The sequence below is a fragment of the Homalodisca vitripennis genome, chromosome X, assembly GCF_021130785.1.
Source record: "Homalodisca vitripennis isolate AUS2020 chromosome X, UT_GWSS_2.1, whole genome shotgun sequence".
Classification (NCBI taxonomy): Eukaryota; Metazoa; Arthropoda; class Insecta; order Hemiptera; family Cicadellidae; genus Homalodisca; species Homalodisca vitripennis.
Window position 1 is genome coordinate 38,616,873 of NC_060215.1, and position 18,138 is coordinate 38,635,010.

General features: G+C 31.8%; 1 protein-coding gene across 2 annotated transcripts; it reads right to left on the minus strand.

Annotated features, from left to right (window-relative positions):
* Window positions 1-1,969: 1,969 nt before the first annotated feature.
* On the minus strand, window positions 1,970-16,132 carry LOC124368933 (Werner Syndrome-like exonuclease). 2 transcript variants are annotated; one of them, XM_046826487.1, is made up of 7 exons: window positions 15,877-16,132; window positions 11,184-11,329; window positions 8,452-8,590; window positions 6,537-6,622; window positions 5,220-5,361; window positions 4,480-4,581; window positions 1,970-2,264 (listed from the first exon to the last, which is right to left on the minus strand). In XM_046826487.1, exons 1-7 carry the CDS (start codon window positions 15,910-15,912, stop codon window positions 2,121-2,123), a joined length of 795 nt encoding a protein of 264 aa, XP_046682443.1. In that variant the 5' UTR covers window positions 15,913-16,132; the 3' UTR covers window positions 1,970-2,120. The 2 variants fall into 2 exon arrangements, with proteins under 2 accessions (XP_046682443.1, XP_046682442.1); XM_046826486.1 differs by lacking the exon at window positions 15,877-16,132 and having other exon boundaries at window positions 11,184-11,818.
* Between the last annotated feature and the right edge of the window lie 2,006 nt (window positions 16,133-18,138).

An 18,138-nucleotide genomic window follows, 5' to 3' on the forward strand; every position in this document is an offset into this window, starting at 1 on the left:
TAGAGAATGTCCCTGGAAAATTTTTAATTACTCAATATCCTTAAGTAAAACGTAATATGGATGTTTTTTGTTCGTCATCAACAGTGTGCACAGGTTTGGTCACACTGAACATATGAAATGGTTAATGCGCTGAAGATTGTTATTCAAAATGATCAAACCTTTAAAGAGCCATTCCCCTGTATTAGGATGATTATTAGTCATGTATATAAAGTATAAAATTAGTGAAAAAATTCCGCTTTAAGGTCTCTTTTTAGTCATAGAATCTACTGAACACGAATTTCTTAAATTGTAGTAGTAGGTAAAGTTAATATTTACCATTAAAATATATGTTCAAATAATTAATAAATATACACTTTTATGATCATAATTTCATTATTTATATTATTAGTGGTTTTACCGAGATAAACTAATTTTGTAATATGATATTAAAGTTTAATAACTATGAAACTGTAACTAAGGAGATTGTTAATCAACTTCACTAAGGTTGGTGCGGCAACTCAGATATCAGGCTTACCGTTGTCATAACCTCATGTAATTTTTCCCGTTCACTTAGCTTGGAAAGATAGCTAACACAATGCAAATATATCAATATTTGAAATGAGTTATTAATGCTTCAACAGTGTGTAAACCAGAAAACTTAGATGGTAGTCATTAGCGTAACCTGTTTCATTGAATTTATAAATATCTAAAGTTCATTATTATCGAGCAAGATTAAAATATAATGATTGGAACACATTGATCCCAATGTGCAGCCTAAACACTGCTTGAGCTTAATTGTGTTGGGCACTGAGGCCTTGTATTCTGGTGGGTATTGTGTCCAAATTAATTGTTTTAACATATTTTAACAGTAGTCGCCGGCTGTTCGATGTAGCAACCATGTGCTACTCTGCGATTGATTATCACTCAAAGTGCCACTTGATATAAATACTGTATTACTGCTTTTTATGAATGAAATAACATAAGGCCAATACTGGATAACATATAAATAAAAACATAAATAATAATTTATGTTCATTTCCATAAATATTAAAACACTGCATATTTTTAAAATGTACTTCATTCAAATGTAAATAGAAAAAACCCTTTTTAACAGATATATTATTGATAATATTGATACATTCACAATAGATGTTATCACAAGTAATAGACTTTTATAAAAAGTTAAATTAATTTAATAAATTTGTTTGCTAACCTCATTATAAGAAAAGATCATTAGAGAAGATGCAGATGGATTCATTCATGCTCAGCCAACCTTATCTGTCAATAGAGATAGCATTCTTCTCAAATTACATTTCTGGATGTGATTTTCACCCGCTAAACTCCTCACCACCTTAAATCACTTCCACTTGGATAAACATTACCTTATTTACGTCAAAAGCGTGCTCAACACTCTGTGACTCCATGATGACTGTACCACTAGCAGTTGAAAACGTGTAAAAGGAGGCTTCAAATAAAAGTGTACAATTATTTACACTAATTTTATAAATAGTTTATTTGACTAAATATGCCTCAATATAGAATCAACATCAGAAAATGATTTTGTGTCTTTTAAAATACAATCAAAACCATTAGCGAAGCACTTCAAGAGGTCAGGCATGACTTCCTTCGGAGTAAAAGTTCTCCTGAGTTCATTAGTTAGAGAAGTTACGCCCTTCCCTTCAATTCCACAAGGTACGATGTGTGAAAACCATGATAAGTCTGTATTACAATTTAATGCTATTCCATGTGTCATTACAAACCTACTTCCGTGGATTCCAATAGCACAAATTTTTCTATCATTGACCCAAACTCCAGTATGAGGAGAAGTATTTGCTTCCAAACCATATTTTTTACACAATTCTATAACCACAGATTCTAGAGTTGAAACGTACCATTTTACACTAGGTTTAAACTGTTTAAGGTAAATTATCGGATAGAGGACTAATTGTCCTGGACCGTGAAATGTTATCAGGCCTCCACGATCAGTCTTGTAGAATTCTGCACCTAACTTTGTCAGTTTCTCTTCGTCTTCAAGTGAATACTGTTTTGTACGAAGTCCTATGGTGAAGACAGGATTGTGTTCCACTAATAGAAGAGTTCCACAAGACGTTTTCCCCTCAGAAACCAGAGTTTTGATGTGGTTAGCTGTCAGGATTTGAATAGTGAGGGCATCCTTGTAGCTCATCCGGCCCAGGTCCCAAACACTCATCAGTCGCGACATTCCCTTTCTTAACGTTGAATTCCACTTCCAGTTCTTTCAGTCTGTTGTAGACAATAAGAGACGCCTGAAAACAATAATACATATATATTTTATACATTATTGAGAAGACAAGAATTTAACGATTTACTTTCTGATTCAAATTTATTTGTAAACTAAGAGTAGAAAAAAATTAAGAGCTTAAGAGCCTGCTACAGAAAAATTATCCAATTTCTATCATATAAGAACAACAATTTAATTCCTCATCAAATGTTATGACTTGTTTTTGATCATACAATTATAGCAAGTGTTTATCTTCTAAAGATGTGATTAATGCATATACAAGCGCTTTTTAGTTTTCCTTATACAATTGCACCTGATTATCCGTCACCTACAGGACCAGAGGATGGTTTGAACGCTAAAAAGGTAATGGACAAAAATCGAGATTAACCAATTTAACACAGATAATTAAATGTATGACTGTATATTATAGCTCAAATGTTGATTAACTTTGTGTTTTTTTTTTAAATAAATTTCTTGACGAAAAAAAAGGTTCTTGTCATTCTCATATTAAGTCAAAATTCAAGAGAATAAATTCCATTATTGTCAAGTCACCAGCTGATCTAAATTCACTTTATAACTCCAGGTGTTGTAAACTCACTTTGCATAACAATCTCCTTGTTTTTGATATTAAGATTTAATGTATTCTGTTGTATTTGTTCTAAAGAAATTACTTTATTTTGTCTGATGATTCAATTTTACAATAGTTTATGTATTTCTATCTTATATGTATGATAATTTGCTTTATGCTAATTTTAACTCTAAAATAGGCTGCTAGTTTATCTTAATTTTAAAATCTATTGACTTATATATGTTTATTGTAAGTTATCAAAATTGTATGGGTGTATGTTCTTCTTCTTGTATAGATTCCTCTGTCTGTGTGTGTGTGTGTGTGTGTGTGTGTGTATATATATATATATATATATATATACATGTGTGTGGTATAAACTCCTTTAGTTATTTATTAATTTTTTATAAACAAACATAAAATAATATGAACTATTAACTTTTCAAAACAAAACTGTAATAAAATCTAATGCAATTTAGAGTTTGATCTATAATCCAACCCCTTAGCGATCTGCTCGTAAACACACAGCTGCTGTAGGATTATTCACTTGTTCTGTGAGGCGAATCCTTCACGAAGAACTAAAGTTTCATCCTTAAAAAATAGCTGTTGTGTAGAAACTTAATGTATGTGATTTTTTTTGCTCAAGAAAACGCAAGTGAGAAGCTTCTTGATATGCCTTCAGACACGCTTGGTTTCTTTAGTGACAAGGCTCATCCCTGGCTCAACTGAAGAACAAAATTCGTCAAGCTATTGCCAACATACTGGTCGATATGTCTAAAGAGTTGAATGAAACTTCAGAGCCCGATTAGAGCATTGCACTGACAACAATGGATGCTATCTGTCTGATGTCATCTTCAAACTAGTAAAAATAAAATGTATATGTTGTATTTGATGATATAAAAAGAATTAAATAAATGTTTTCATTACTTTCTTTTCAATTTAATTTTTAAATAAGCAAGTCCCTCTGCCCCACCCTGTATTTGAATACTACACTAACCCCCACCCCTGTATTCGTTCTTTACTACTAATATGACTAGTCAAAGTTGGCATGATAATGAACCAGCTTATTAATTTTTAAAATACCTCCATATTATAGAGAACTTAATAATATTTCAAACAATTTATAATATGCAACAGTTTTTTTTCAAATAGAGTTGTAAAAATCGTGAAAATGTAAGTTTTTTCCACAGTAGAGCAGCCATATAAATTCAGCCTTGTAACAACAGAAGCGTGCTGTGGTATTTCTTCCGGGAGAGGGTTAAAGAAGAAGATTTCACAGTATTAATATTCTAACAGTCTACAGACATATTTATGGCATAAACTTTCATTAATAAGTCTTCAAATATGAGATACTATATATAAAATTTGTAAGTATAACATAAGGCACAGAAAAGTAAATGTTACCATTTATTGTACATTGAAAATGTTCAAGAAAAAAAGCTGTCATATACTGGACTGAAATTCTTTAAGAAATTGCCTGGTTGGATGAAATGTGAGTTAAGATCAGAGATATTAAAAAAAAAACTTTTGTATTCATTTGTTGAATATTTTTAATTAAATAAAGAGATCTTTTACACCAAACAAAGAATTTTGGTTTAATTTATAAACAGTAAATACAATATTTCACTAACTCTATCATAGTACTAAGACCAAGATTAAATTGAATACAACTCACATAAGCATCATTGGCAGCATATTCAAATTGGCTATTTGTCAAAGGTATTTGGGCCCAATTGCTCAATCTAACATCTTCCGGCTTGGCGAGCTGCTTTTTTAACTACAAAACAATAAAAACAGTTAGTATAAAATACTACATTGAACCTTCAAATATATTCTAGATCTTTAGTCTGGAAATATTTTACATTTTCACTAAGCGAATTGAACTAAATAGATACTTCTTTAAGCAACAGTGTCAATAAATGAAGTAGACAGGCCATTTTGTATTTAGATGCAAGAGTATTCTAGACTGACAGGCAAATTCCCATTAATAATGGAACCCATTACGTGACAGTGGATCTTCTTTAATAAATTGCAACTTTATGATCTGGCAATAACACTTGTTTACATCAATGGCATTTGTCAATGTATGTTATATCCAAAACTATCTCTATCTTAAAAAATTATAAAAATCTTTCCGTGCCTCTAAAATAAGCTTCTAATATTCTTCCTCCCCTTAGGATAAGGAGTCGAGTACTAGTTTATTATAGAGTCAAGAAAAATTTTTACAAGTAATTCATATTAATTTAATAAAAATTCAATCAAGTTCAGTTGAATACTCATCATTTATAACGAGTTGGATTTTCAATTCATAGCAATTACATAGTAAAATTGGTGGAATATATCCAATATTGATGATTTCTTTTGCCATGTATTGCCAATATAGCAATGTTCCATTTATTCAATAAAAGTACTTACTACATAAACCACTAATCTATCCAGGCTCCAGCAATCAGTTATAGAAAACACTTTGTTAGCCAGATGCCTCAATTCCACAGCATTGTTTTCCACAATAGGGGCAACAGATATGTCAAAATCACGCCCTAGTTTCCATATGTCACTGAAACAAAAATGCTATAGTAATATAGTTGACTGAAATGAATATAGATTATATTACCTGGTCTAAAAACAATTAAACCTGAAACTGATATGAGTTGCATATTACGAAACATGTTCAAAGAGATTATTTAGTCAATTTTCTATATGACATATACTAATCAAATACAAGGAATTGTGTTCTTGCAATAGTGCTGGCTGAAATAAAAACAAGCACATTACCATTTTAAACAACAGAATGCGTTTCATTGTTGCTTAAAGAAAATATTCTATTAGTTTAAAAATGAAGGAGTAAGGAGGAAAAAATAACAAGTCATAAATATCTTAAATACAGAAAATACTAAAAGTTTAAAGCATTGTAAAAAAAAACATTATGACCAAATTAACAAAAAAATTATTTTTTTGTTAAAGTTTAAATTATGAAAAGTGGTAAATGTAAATAATTTATTAATTAATTTGCTTTATGCCCAGCAGGAATCACTTCTGGCTGTTTTATACCTTCCAGTTGAACGCACCACTGGGCACAGCAAAAACCGATGTGTCACTTAAATCTGGGCAACCTTATGGATGTCCAGAAGCGGCACATCACTAACCGCAAATGTCGAGATTCTGGGGTTCATCGGCAATTCGATAGGTCTAGTCTACTGTGGGAGATGACTGTTGGAGTTGGTGGGATTTGTTCCCTAATCTCAGAGGTTCTTGCTAGCTTGCTAGCCTCAACAAAGGTGTACCACCCCCTGCATACTTTGACTGGAAAGGCTGGTTCAGAGCTGGCCTCCCCTTCTTCCGGGGAGACATGACTTTGAGACGTAGTGCCCTAATTCTTCCTCATGCTTGATAGGAGGCGAAACAAATTTGCTTTATGTTATTTCATAAAATAACGATAACAGTCATTGATTCTATGGAAAAAAATTATGAGGGTCAAGTAATAAAATAATATGAATACAGTAGTTTTTTAAGTGTACGTTATAGTGTTCCATCAATTCTTTTTAGTTTTACTATTTGTTGTTGTTGTAATAATAGATTATCTACCTAATTTGGGTTTTTAATTACATTCAACTTTCCTGACTAATTCCAACATGAGTAAAATATTGTAACATGCACAACATTAATCACATTACCAGTGCAATCAATCCTAAGACCAGATGTCTAAAATACATATATAAAATAGATACTTACCCTCTGATATTGACACCAACCAACTTTACTTTAGGGTGACTGATGAAATTAACAAACACCTTCGGAAGTTTATTCCATTCAATAACCTAAAACATATGACGATGAAGAATTAAATGATGATAATGTAAATTTGTTAGTAAATAACCAAGAGTCCCAGCATATACCTTATTCATATACCTATATGAGAGACTAATTTGTCCCATTTTAGATGATAAAGTACAGTACTCTTTGTTTATCCGGACCTCATCAGGTTACCTGGATCGGAGTAGAGCGAGTCCAACTATTTTGAACAATAAACAGTTTTTGTTGAATTTCCAGTGTTTTTTATGAAGGACTTACACAATGGTTATCAATGTCCATTTGGTTAATGACGCCTGCTCATCTTGGTTTGGCAGCATCAATATTAGTACCATTAGTAAACAATTTCCCGTAAAAGTTAAAATTTAGGAAAGCATTTATAGTTAAAGGAGATCTTTTATTTATTAAAAAAAAAATTGTTTATTTTTATATATTATTTGAACTTTAAGATAATGACAATGTTAATTAAGATACTATTTTGCACGTAACAGATAATAGGTCGGTAAACAATTTATTATAATTCCCAATGCTTAAAACTAGGTAAGAGGTTTGGGTGAGCTGTAAAGGGGCCCACCTAGTCTCGATTAAAATTATAAGACTAGAGTATTCAGGTACGTAACAGGCTCTTCAGTATCTATCCAGTAACAAAGTACTTCTCAGAAACCCAAAATATTTCATTAGGTTGCCACTGTTATCTCCTAGCAACTCTGGCAACGTCGCAGGAAGCTGATGACACCTCCTTAATACAGGGAGCATTCGATCAAGACATGTTTGACAGTTCAAGGTACATCGCAAGATGAGCATATGGGAGGATCCTCAAGATTCATTAAAAAGCCGTAGGAGAGATTTATTGATCTGGGTCTCTCACTTGCTGGGTGAGCTTGTTGCCACTACACCACAGAGCCCTTTCTTTTTACGATTAAATTATTTTTTATTTGGCATATGATCGGAAAGCCAAATACTTGTCAAATGACTTTTAACACATATTATTAAATTTGTGTAACCGATAATAGCCAAATTTAATTTTTCAAAAAATATTGAATCACAAGTACTTGCTCCGCCAGGACAAGAACCCGGGTCTCTCACTTGCCGGGTGAGCTTATATATATATATCTCATAGTATTAAATAAGTGTCATAAACTCTTATAATGTAAACCTTTCAATCATAATATTCACAATTAACACTAGATCCAAAGACATTGTTGTGATTGACCCACATATACTAATTTATTAAGACTGTAAATCCCCTTAGTAACCTCATTAAAGATATAAACATCTTATACATTAAATAAGTAAATGTCATGAGACACTTTCAAATAAGTTTTACCACTGGCTTTAAAAAAACTCTTTTTATCCTTTATGTGAGCTTTTTTTAGTTCTGGTAATATAACTTTTTAGAATGCTTTTCTTTAAGTATATTGTAATGTATGTTGTCATGTTTCTTAATAAATTAATGTTTAATTTATTTAATTCTATTACTTGTTCATGTATATTGTTTGTTATGTATATTTATTAACTTTGAAGAAAAGATCTACTGAAATTGTATTTCTTTCAGGTTGTATATAATTTGATTCTCTTTCTAGGTAGTATCTTACACTTTTGGTCACTGAAATTAATTATTAATTTTAAGGTTTGAGTTTATTCCTTTTGAATTAGTTTATTATAAATATTAGTTCCACAGATTGTATGTTCACTTGGCATATTACTGTATAAAATGTGATTAAAATTGTTTTAATGACTATAAAATATTAAAATGACAATATACAATTATTGTGTATATTATGACTAAGTGCATGGAAGGAAGTAAAAATTACTCACAATAGCACTTTCAACTTACATGGAACAAATAACAAACTGCTTGGCTGGGACAGAACTGTATGAGAGCTGTTCTGCCTTGCCCTCGTCCTCGTCTGAAGTCAACAGGCCACTCCAAGTCGAAGCCAACAATCAGTTCCTCAAGTGTCTCCAACTTTTTTCTGAAACATGTAATAATTACAACATTCATCATTTATTTCTAAGATGGAAGTTATATTGTTATTTATCAGATGTAATAGTTTTTAATCTATACTTTGGTTTTGGTCCGTAACAATAAACAAAGGAAGTTTAGAAGAGAATTCTATTACAGTCCAACCTATTGGAAAAGCTGAAACCACGATGAAAGATTATATTAGACTTTTTGGCCATTATTATGCGAATTAAAATTAAAGGAGAAGAGTAGTCACAGCTCATGGCTCCTATTTCACATTTCCCACTTACTAAGGTTGTATTACGAGGGTAATTTGGAAAGTAAGGTCCGATTCGCATTAACCAGACAAACAGTAAGCGAGCAGCGAAATGCGCATGCGTCCTGACTCCCGGCATGCATTGGGCGCAGAACAACGCTATTTGCAGTGAAATAGTTGTAGTCTGCTGTTGTCTGTGCCTTTTTAAAATGTTAAAACTATTGAACGTCCCGCCGACTGTGAAATACGGTCTGTGATACGGTTTTTGACAGCAAGGAACGTTTCAGCAGCGGATATTCATCGACAGATAAGTGAACTGTACGGTCAAAATGCAATGAGTGACAGCAAAGTGCAGAAGTGGGTGAGAGCTTTTAAAGATGGACAGGAAATGTCCATGACAAACCACGATCTGGTCGGCCGTCAGTGATCACCGAAGATTTGGTGAAAGCCGTCGATGAAAAAATTCGTGAAGATCGGTGATTCACTGGTTCTTCATTAGCAATAGAATTTCCAAACGTGAGTAGAACCACATTGTTTAAAATTGTTTCTGAAATTTTGGATTTTCGCAAATTGTGCTTACGTTGGGTTCCCAGGCTGCTTACTGAGGAGCACAAAAAAAGAAGAATGGGTATTGCTCTTGAATTTTTGATCCAATATCATCAGGAAGGTGATAACCTTTTAGACCACATTTTGATGGGTGACGAGACATGGGTTTCCCACATAACCCCAGAAACGAAAAGCCAGTCGATGGAGTGGCGTCACTCGACGTCACAGGTTAAAGTGAAAGCAAAACAAACATTGTCCACACGCAAGGTTATGGTGACAGTGTTTTGGGATAGACGTGGGATATTGCTAGTCGAGTTCATGCGAGGAACAACAATAAATGCGGCCACTTATTGCAACACACTGACTAACCTTAGACGAGCAATACAGAACAAGTGACGTGGCCTATTGACAGCTGGAGTTTCGTTGCTGCATGACAATGCCAGACCCCACTCTGCCAACCAAAGCCAAAATCTCATCAAATCGTTTAGTTGGAAACAGCTAGAACACCCGCCATACAGCCCAGACTTGGCGCCGAGCGTCTTCCACTTGTATCACTACCTAAAAGAGTTCCTAGGCAGGAAGCGCTTCGATACTGATGACGAGGTGAAACAAGCAGTACAAGACTGGTTATCGTCGCTGGCAGCCGACTTCTATGACACCGGCATTCAAAAACTTGTAGATCGTTATCACAAGTGTTTAAACAAAAGTGGAAATTATGTAGAAAAATAGTGACTGATGTCAGGAATCAAATAAAACAAGTTTTTTGAAAAAATCTATTGTGGTTTTTTTTAAATAAAAAAAACTGACCTTACTTTCCGAATTACCCTCGTATAATAACAGCAGCTGAAAATAGCAGAAACTTCAGAAGTAAATATTCTAGTACAAATATTACATTCTTTTTGTCATACCTAACACCGAAAAAGAAAATTGGTCAAAATGTATGAACACTTGCATGGTATTTTTAAATCTAATCTTAAGCAACTTTCCATAGATAATGACTTGACTTTTCATATCTAGCCTCTCCAAAACTATATCTTTCTTTCAATATATGTGTTAAAATTTTCTTAAATATCAGTTCTTAAATTGAAGAACCTTGTAGTTCTTCAGGGCAGTTGAAATTTCAAACATTGCAATTATGACTGATAGACATATTAGCATTACGCTACATAGAAAACATGTGAACTAAAGTTCTAAAGTAATTTAAGTGATCTTGAAAGTTAAAAAGTTGTAGAATTCAAATATATGTAACTAAACCAACTAATGGCTATTACATTACATACCAGTACACTAATGTACTTCAAATGCTGTGGTATGTAAAAACTTAAAATTATGTGAACGTGTTAGCGTCACTGTAAAAACGTATCATATTACAGAGATGTGACATTTTAGATTAAATACACTTTTTACAATAACATATATTATAGTCAGTATAGAACAATAATATTGCACTTATGTGATGTTGAACTACTGATACAGATTTTAGGGAACTTTAGATTGTAATGTCCTTCTCACAGTTGTTTTTCAAGCAACTAACCAGATACTATATCCGATTTTTGTGGTTTAATACAGACTTTTGGTTTGTTAATAATTTTTATTTGAAAAATAGTTTAACCAGGCTCAAAATATCTATTAACCAAAAATACATTTAGTTCTAATATCTGATGAATTTCAAACTAATAAATCACCACATTCTAAATCCTGGTTGGGAGATCAATATAATGTGTTGTTTCATAATTTAAATTCTGCAATGTGTTAAATTAAGAATTTTATAGAAAATATTAATACCTGAGAAACTACTTACAAAATGGCTTCACAAACACAACAGCAATCGTGCACTGTATACAGATATCTTAGTTTACCCTTAAAAGTTACAAGAGGCTTCTTCTCATTTACTTTTCTTTCCGCTGGGTCTTGACTTTCCTTTCTAAAATTTCTAGCAGCTGCCCTCTGTATAAAAATAGAGTATATTAATAACAAGTCCAAAACAGTAACAGCCATAGCATCTTGAAATGAATTTAATTGAAATCACAAGCAAGTAATAGTTTTATAAAACTAGATGTTCAATGATATAAAAATACTTGGTTGTAGTGCTGCAGAATCTGATAAGCTAATCAGTAATTACTTGTTATTGACTAATGAGGGTAAAATATTTGTAAATATGATACAACTACTCTCAATGTATAGTTTTAAGTACAGTATAAAACCTTCAATAAATAGCAATGTCATTGCCCAAGTCTTCTCACAAAAATATGATATACAATTTAAAACCCAATTTAACTTAAACACGAAACTGATAGAAAATGTCACTGAACATTAAATTACACCTTTTTATAAATAAACGAGTGTTGTGATTAATTCCATAAAAAAAATACTAAACTGAAAGTTCTGTATAAAACTGTATGCACAGTTTTTAACTTAATTACATTTAAAACATATAAACCAATACTTAAAACTTTTGTTTTTGTGAGACCTTTCGATAGCAAGGCTATCTTCGTCAGACATCACAAAATAGTTAACTAAATAGTACTTATCGAGAGATAACTGAATCAAGCAACATCGAGTGTGTATGATGAAGATAGCCTTGCTATCGAAAAGCCTTGTAAAAATAAAAGTTTTAAGTATTGGTTTATGTGCTTTAAATGTAATTAAGTTAATAGTAGCTAATACAAGCTCCATCTTTAACATTTGTATGCACAGTGCTGTAATTACTTATAATACATAATTTACATATACAGGACATATCTGAACTGCAATAACTTTTGCAGGTATTGTCCTTAGGCCTAGATGATTTACAATAACACATTTAAAACATTAAAATCAGTGCTGGAAAGGTTTCATGTTAGTTATGACACTATAAAACCCTCCCTGACACAACCAGGGGACCAATCACTCAAACAACCACCAATAGGCAGGCAAGCAGACAGCTTGCTACAACAGGATCGATCAGCGGTCACCCATCCAAGCAGCAAGTACGCTTAACATTGCTTGATTTGGTCATCTTGTCATAACCGCCGTACCCACTAGGCTGCGCCATTAGCACAGGTGCACAAACAAGTTAATTAAGGGGGAGGGGGATAATTGTTTAACTAACGCTACTTTATCTGCCAATGGCCCAGTGCAAGATAACCGAATCAAGCAATGTAGAGTGTGGCTGCTGCTTCGATGGGTGACCACTGAGCAATCCTGTCCTTGCAAGCAGTCTCCATGCCTGGCCATTGATGATGGTTCGGGAATCACCTTTAAGCAGTTGGTCCCTAGATTAAGTGTTAGTGAGGGATTCTTAGCCCTAACCTCGCCTGTTGAAACAAGACATTACTTTATATAACTCTTAAAAATTTGTTTTAAGATTAGAGCTTGAATGACAGAAGAACTTATACTATCAAAGGATTTCCTGAGGCAAAAACATTGGGAGTTACATGTATCATCCCTGGTAAGTGGTACATGTTTGTAGGTTGTTTAACCTTTAATAGATGGGCTTATATGTTATGATTGAACCATTTACTAAACTAAACTAAATTTTAGTCATACTATTAACAACTAAACTTAAGACAAGCATTTTATTAATATCAACATGCTAAACATTGTACAGCTACATGTTATTGCACCTTCCACATATCACTACACTCCCACTTTTAAATAAAACTCAATCAGTAGAACTCTCAAAGATTTAAGATCCTAAAGCTAAATTTCATTAAATGAGATATCTCTTAAAGCATAATTTATGTATCTGTAACACAGTCAAACGTATCACATACCATTCATCAATATACTTCCTCATACACATTACGCATATGTGCCTGAACGTATTAATATTCAGTAACCATCAACGTAAAACATAAAAACTTTCCAAATTGGTGGTCATCCAGATTTCATATTCCACATCTTATTCACATAAACTCCAAATCTTAAAATAGAAACTCTTTTAAATAAACATTTAGTAAGAGTTTTAATGGAAAGATTCTTGTTTTCTAGAAGTTATTTGTTTCTATCTGTGACCATTCAATAATTAGCAGTGATGATTTACACTTTTGTAATTATTTTTTCTACAAAAAAGTGTTTTAGAACATTAATAAAACATCCAAAGACTTACTCTTTGTTATATGCAGGTGAATCACTTGGTGAAAGTTTTGAAAGACGCTAATTACTCTATATATATATATATATATATATATATATATATATATATATATATGACTCTTTTGTAAATTAAATACAGAATTTTGAAAAGCTGTTTTCAAACAAAATATAAAAACATTTGGTTTTGAAATCATCCCAACGTAACAATTTAGAAATAGCCTACTTATTAATCAAAAGCTTGAAGATACGAGGAAAGGTTTAAAAGTTTCGGAAATATTTACCTGTAGGGTATTCAAGCAATGATTTGCTGATAAGAAAATTCCTCTTCCCTGCAGTTGGCAACACTACTGGTGAAAGTGCCCAAGCCCTTAGCAGCTTCTTTCAGTGTCTCCCGTCAATACATGTAGGTCGTTTAAGATAAAAGAGATATATTCATTTGTCAGCTTTTGAAATGAAATCAATATTAGATTAAAATCATTATAGTTCAATAGTGTTACTGCTATTAAAATTATCTTGTACCAAAACCTTCTACTTGTTGAATTTAGCATTGGATATGAACCTGTTTTCAACATGTGTCAGAACAAAAATGAATCAAAATTTTGGTTCAATTGTGTTGTTTATGTTCTGCAGCTACTGTTCTATTGTGTTTTGTTACTACTGTTTAGTGTTTTGTCGTTTAGCCCAGTAAATGTTGTATTGTAATACTATTAATAACCTTATAAAACAATTAAATACTTAAATTTTTTAGCTTAATATCACACATAAAACATAAAATATCTATACACTGAATGGTTTTCCTTTTTTCATTCTTAGGTATCAGTGAAGTTATCAGCCAGAGTAGCCAATCAAAATTTAAACATTAGGCCTATTAACATATTCTGCTTGCCCTCCTGAACAAAAATATACAGAGTATTCACAAAAGGAAAAGCGGGTCATAAACTTCTGTTGCTGATAGTACTCATAATTTTAAACAAAATTATCATAAAAACATAGATTGAAAAATGACTTGCTTAAACGCTAGCTGCCATTTCATATTTTTATTACAAAATTATTACCTCTAAAACTAGTTAAGCTACAAATACAAATTTTGGCATAGAGGTTTGAACAGATAAGAGCAAATTTAAAAAAATAATACTGTTATTTTCTTTAATATTATCAAAATAACATCTGTTGAAAACATTTAAAGTCACATAACAAAAACACCAGTATAGTTATAAAACATTTACTAGACATTAACTATTTTAACACTTTCATTACAATTCTAATGGTAGGCCTACTTGTTTTAAGCTCTCAAAGCACAAGCGAGCACGAATACTTTTAAGGCAGGCTTGCAAAGCTGGGAGCAACAAACAACTGATACCTATCAACTGCAACATGTTTGTTGCAAGCATATCTTTAAAGTGGTCGTGCTCACTTATGCATTGATGGATTTCGTTGGAAACAGTAGTGTTGGAATTGGTAAAACAGTTATAAAATAGTTGGCAATTTGTACAATGTTTATAATCTATAAAAACAGCTGATGCCTACCAAAAGAGAAATGTTTGCTGCTCCCAGCTTGTGCAAGCCTACCTTTAAAGGGGAAAAGGAGTAAAAATTGTGTCTTAAAAATGGATATGTTATAATACACACACACACACATATATGTGTATATATATATATATATATATATATATATATATATATATATATATATATATATATATCAATAATGAAATTTAGAGATGGGTAAATAAACCCATTTTAGTGAGTTGATGGCATAGAATGACCCAGCAACAGGTTAATAACGCGAAACTTGTATTTTGCTACTCTGGCCGTTAAGTTCACAATTAGGCTACCTCTTATATTTTATATTTAGATAAAATATTTTTTTATTGTATAGTTTCCATTTTAGACAAACAAAATTTTAAAATGTACTTCTTCAAATAGGCTAGATATTTTATTATTTATTTCCTAAACTACTATTTTCTGGGTAAAATTAGCAGCACTTAGTTACGAAAGTAGACCTAAGGCTTAATGACATCAATTAGAACAAAATACAAATTTAAAAAAAATGTATAGCCATTTTTCCTCAGGAATTAAATATATCAGTTATAGCCTAGGGTTAAAATTTTGTTAATTTTATTCAAGCAAGATACTTGTTTTTTTAATTATCTTCTACGTAAATAAATGCTTACCTTACCAATAATTCTAAAACTAGACACTATTAAATTTTATACCTTTGACAATCTAAAAATATCTTGTTACATCTAGAACATTAGTAAGTAGCCTTGGCAATGCTAATAAAAAAATTGATCCATCCCACCACACAAAATTACAAATCTAAAATTACTTATTGGCGGTATAAAGTTATGGGAGGGATATTTAAATAAGCAATATGAATCCTTCAATTCCAAATAATTAACCTAAAAAGTATTCACCTCTTGCATCCATTCAGGTAACCTCCTTTTCTCCATGGATGTTTTAGATGTGCTAATATGAGATTTCGGATTAATCTTTCACAAAACTTTTGGGTTAGAAAGAAATAAGCCTAGACCTACCAGTAACGTAGTCTGATATGTTATTTAAAAATATAAATTTGTGGTAGTACATTTAATAAACATAAGCAACGAGTATTTATATTTATATATTCACCTTTAACCTATATTCGTTCTTTATGATTTTAAACTCATTCACGATTCAGTGTTTTTTTTTTTTTTTTTTTTTTTTTTTTTTTTTTTCTTTAAAGGCTATGACTTTGTCATTTAGCCCCGTTGTCCACTGAGTTTTTATAATTAAAATTTCTTCTGTGGTTGAAGGTCATTCTTTTTCTTTTACATCTGAAAAAATTACATTTAAATATTTAGTTACATAAATGTATGTTCATGTTAGAGTATAATATTAGTAAAAGTGGGATGTAGGGAAGTTTAAAAGTATGATAGAGGTTAAAAGGAGTCTTCTCGTCATGGGTCTATATGACATTTCTAACCCGAAAGGGGACGACCACGGATGAAGAATCCCAGTGAAATAGGTATACATAAATGTTCTTGTGTTTTATAAATGTTTTTGTATTATGTTCAAAAAGTCGCATAATTTTCTGTAAATGTCTGTGTTGTTAGTTTGCAAAATGTCTTCACTGGATGTGTTTTATCTTGAAATGTCTGTTTGATTTTATTTAATTCTACTCTAGCATGTTCATATTGGGGACAATCTATGATGATATGGTCTATTGTTTCCTCAGTTCCCATGTTGCATTTAAGGCAGAGGGGTGTAAAATATTTCTTTATTTTGTATAATTTACTGTTGATGTTAGCATGTCCAAATCTCATTCTATTAATATTTACTATGTCATTTCTTTTCCATTTTATGTGTTTATAAACCATGGGTTGGGCTTAGTGATGTCTAAAATGTGTTTGTACCAAATGGCTTTGTTTGTTGATATTAGTTGATTATTTACTTTTTCTTTATAATATCTCTTTCTGAGATTTTTAAAATCTTCATGGGGAATAAATGAATTTTTTAGCTCTATTCCTTCTATAACTGCCCTTTTTGCTAATTTATCAACATGTTCATTATGGTTTATGCCACTATGACCTGGAACCCACATAATATTTATATTTTTGCCTTCTGATAGTACTGTTTTGAAAATGTCAAGTACTAATCCGTCTGTTCTTTTGCCCCCGTTCACCGCGTCTATTGCTCGAACAGATGATATAGTGAGTCAGTGCAAACTATGATATTATTTTCGTCTATTTCATTAATAAACTGCAATGCTTTATATATTGCAAGCATTTCTGCGTTGTACGAGGAAAATGTGCTGTTAATTTTGTACATTTTTGCTATGCCGTGTTGAGGTATATAGAAGGCAATTGCCACACGCCTCTAGTAGTCTTTGATGCATCCGTAAATTACTTGTAAACAATGACCAAATTTTAGGTTAAGCATTTCATTGACTAATTGTCTCAGATAGGTTATGTTTGTTTCCTTTTTACTTTGATTATAATTTTCTAAGGTTGAGATACATTTAACTATTTTGTCTGTCATAAATAAGGGCAAGTCAAAATCCCAATATGTTGTGTTGTCTGTCCATAGTGTGTATATTAGGGTTATCTTGTTCTATATTGTTGTAAGAATTTATATACAGTGGTTGTTTATTATGTATCCAGTATTGTGAATGAGTGCAGAGTAGATTTAGATAACTAATGCTGTTTGAAAATAGGATGGTTTTTTTTCTGTGACAATCTTGTATACAAGTCTATCTGTAAGCATTTGTCTTCTCAAGTTTAATGGCATGAGGGAGGATTCGATTTCTAGTGCAACAATTGGTGTAGATGTAAAAGCACCCAATGAAATTCTCATAGCCTGATTTTGTATAAAATTGAGTTTTTTCAATTCACTATAAGGTAGGTTACCATAAATAAAAACAACAGTAGTCTAGTTTGGACCTTATTTAAACTTTTGTATATTTGTAGGGCAAAATCTGGGTGTGCACCGTATCTACCACCTGTTATTGATTTAATTATATTTAGGTCTTTTAAACACTTTTTGAATACATTGTTAATTTGGGGTTTTAAAAGTAAAAGCTTTATCCACTATAATGCCTAGTATCCTTAGACTGTCTACAATGGGCACTTTTTCGGTGTGAATAAGGAAAGGCGTTCTCAATTCATTATTTCTTTTTCTGGAAATTATGATGGTATTAC

Bases quoted from the DNA above. Each gene is read 5' to 3' on its own strand.
- LOC124368933 (XM_046826486.1), bottom strand. From the start codon at position 11,380: ATGGCTGTTACTGTTTTGGACTTGTTATTAATATACTCTATTTTTATA. The intron at 6,623-8,451 runs GTAAGTTGAAAG...CATATGTTTTAG, and splicing joins CAGTTTGTTATTTGTTCCAT to GTTATTGAATGGAATAAACT. The intron at 4,582-5,219 runs GTAAGTACTTTT...ATTGTTTTGTAG, and splicing joins ATAGATTAGTGGTTTATGTA to TTAAAAAAGCAGCTCGCCAA.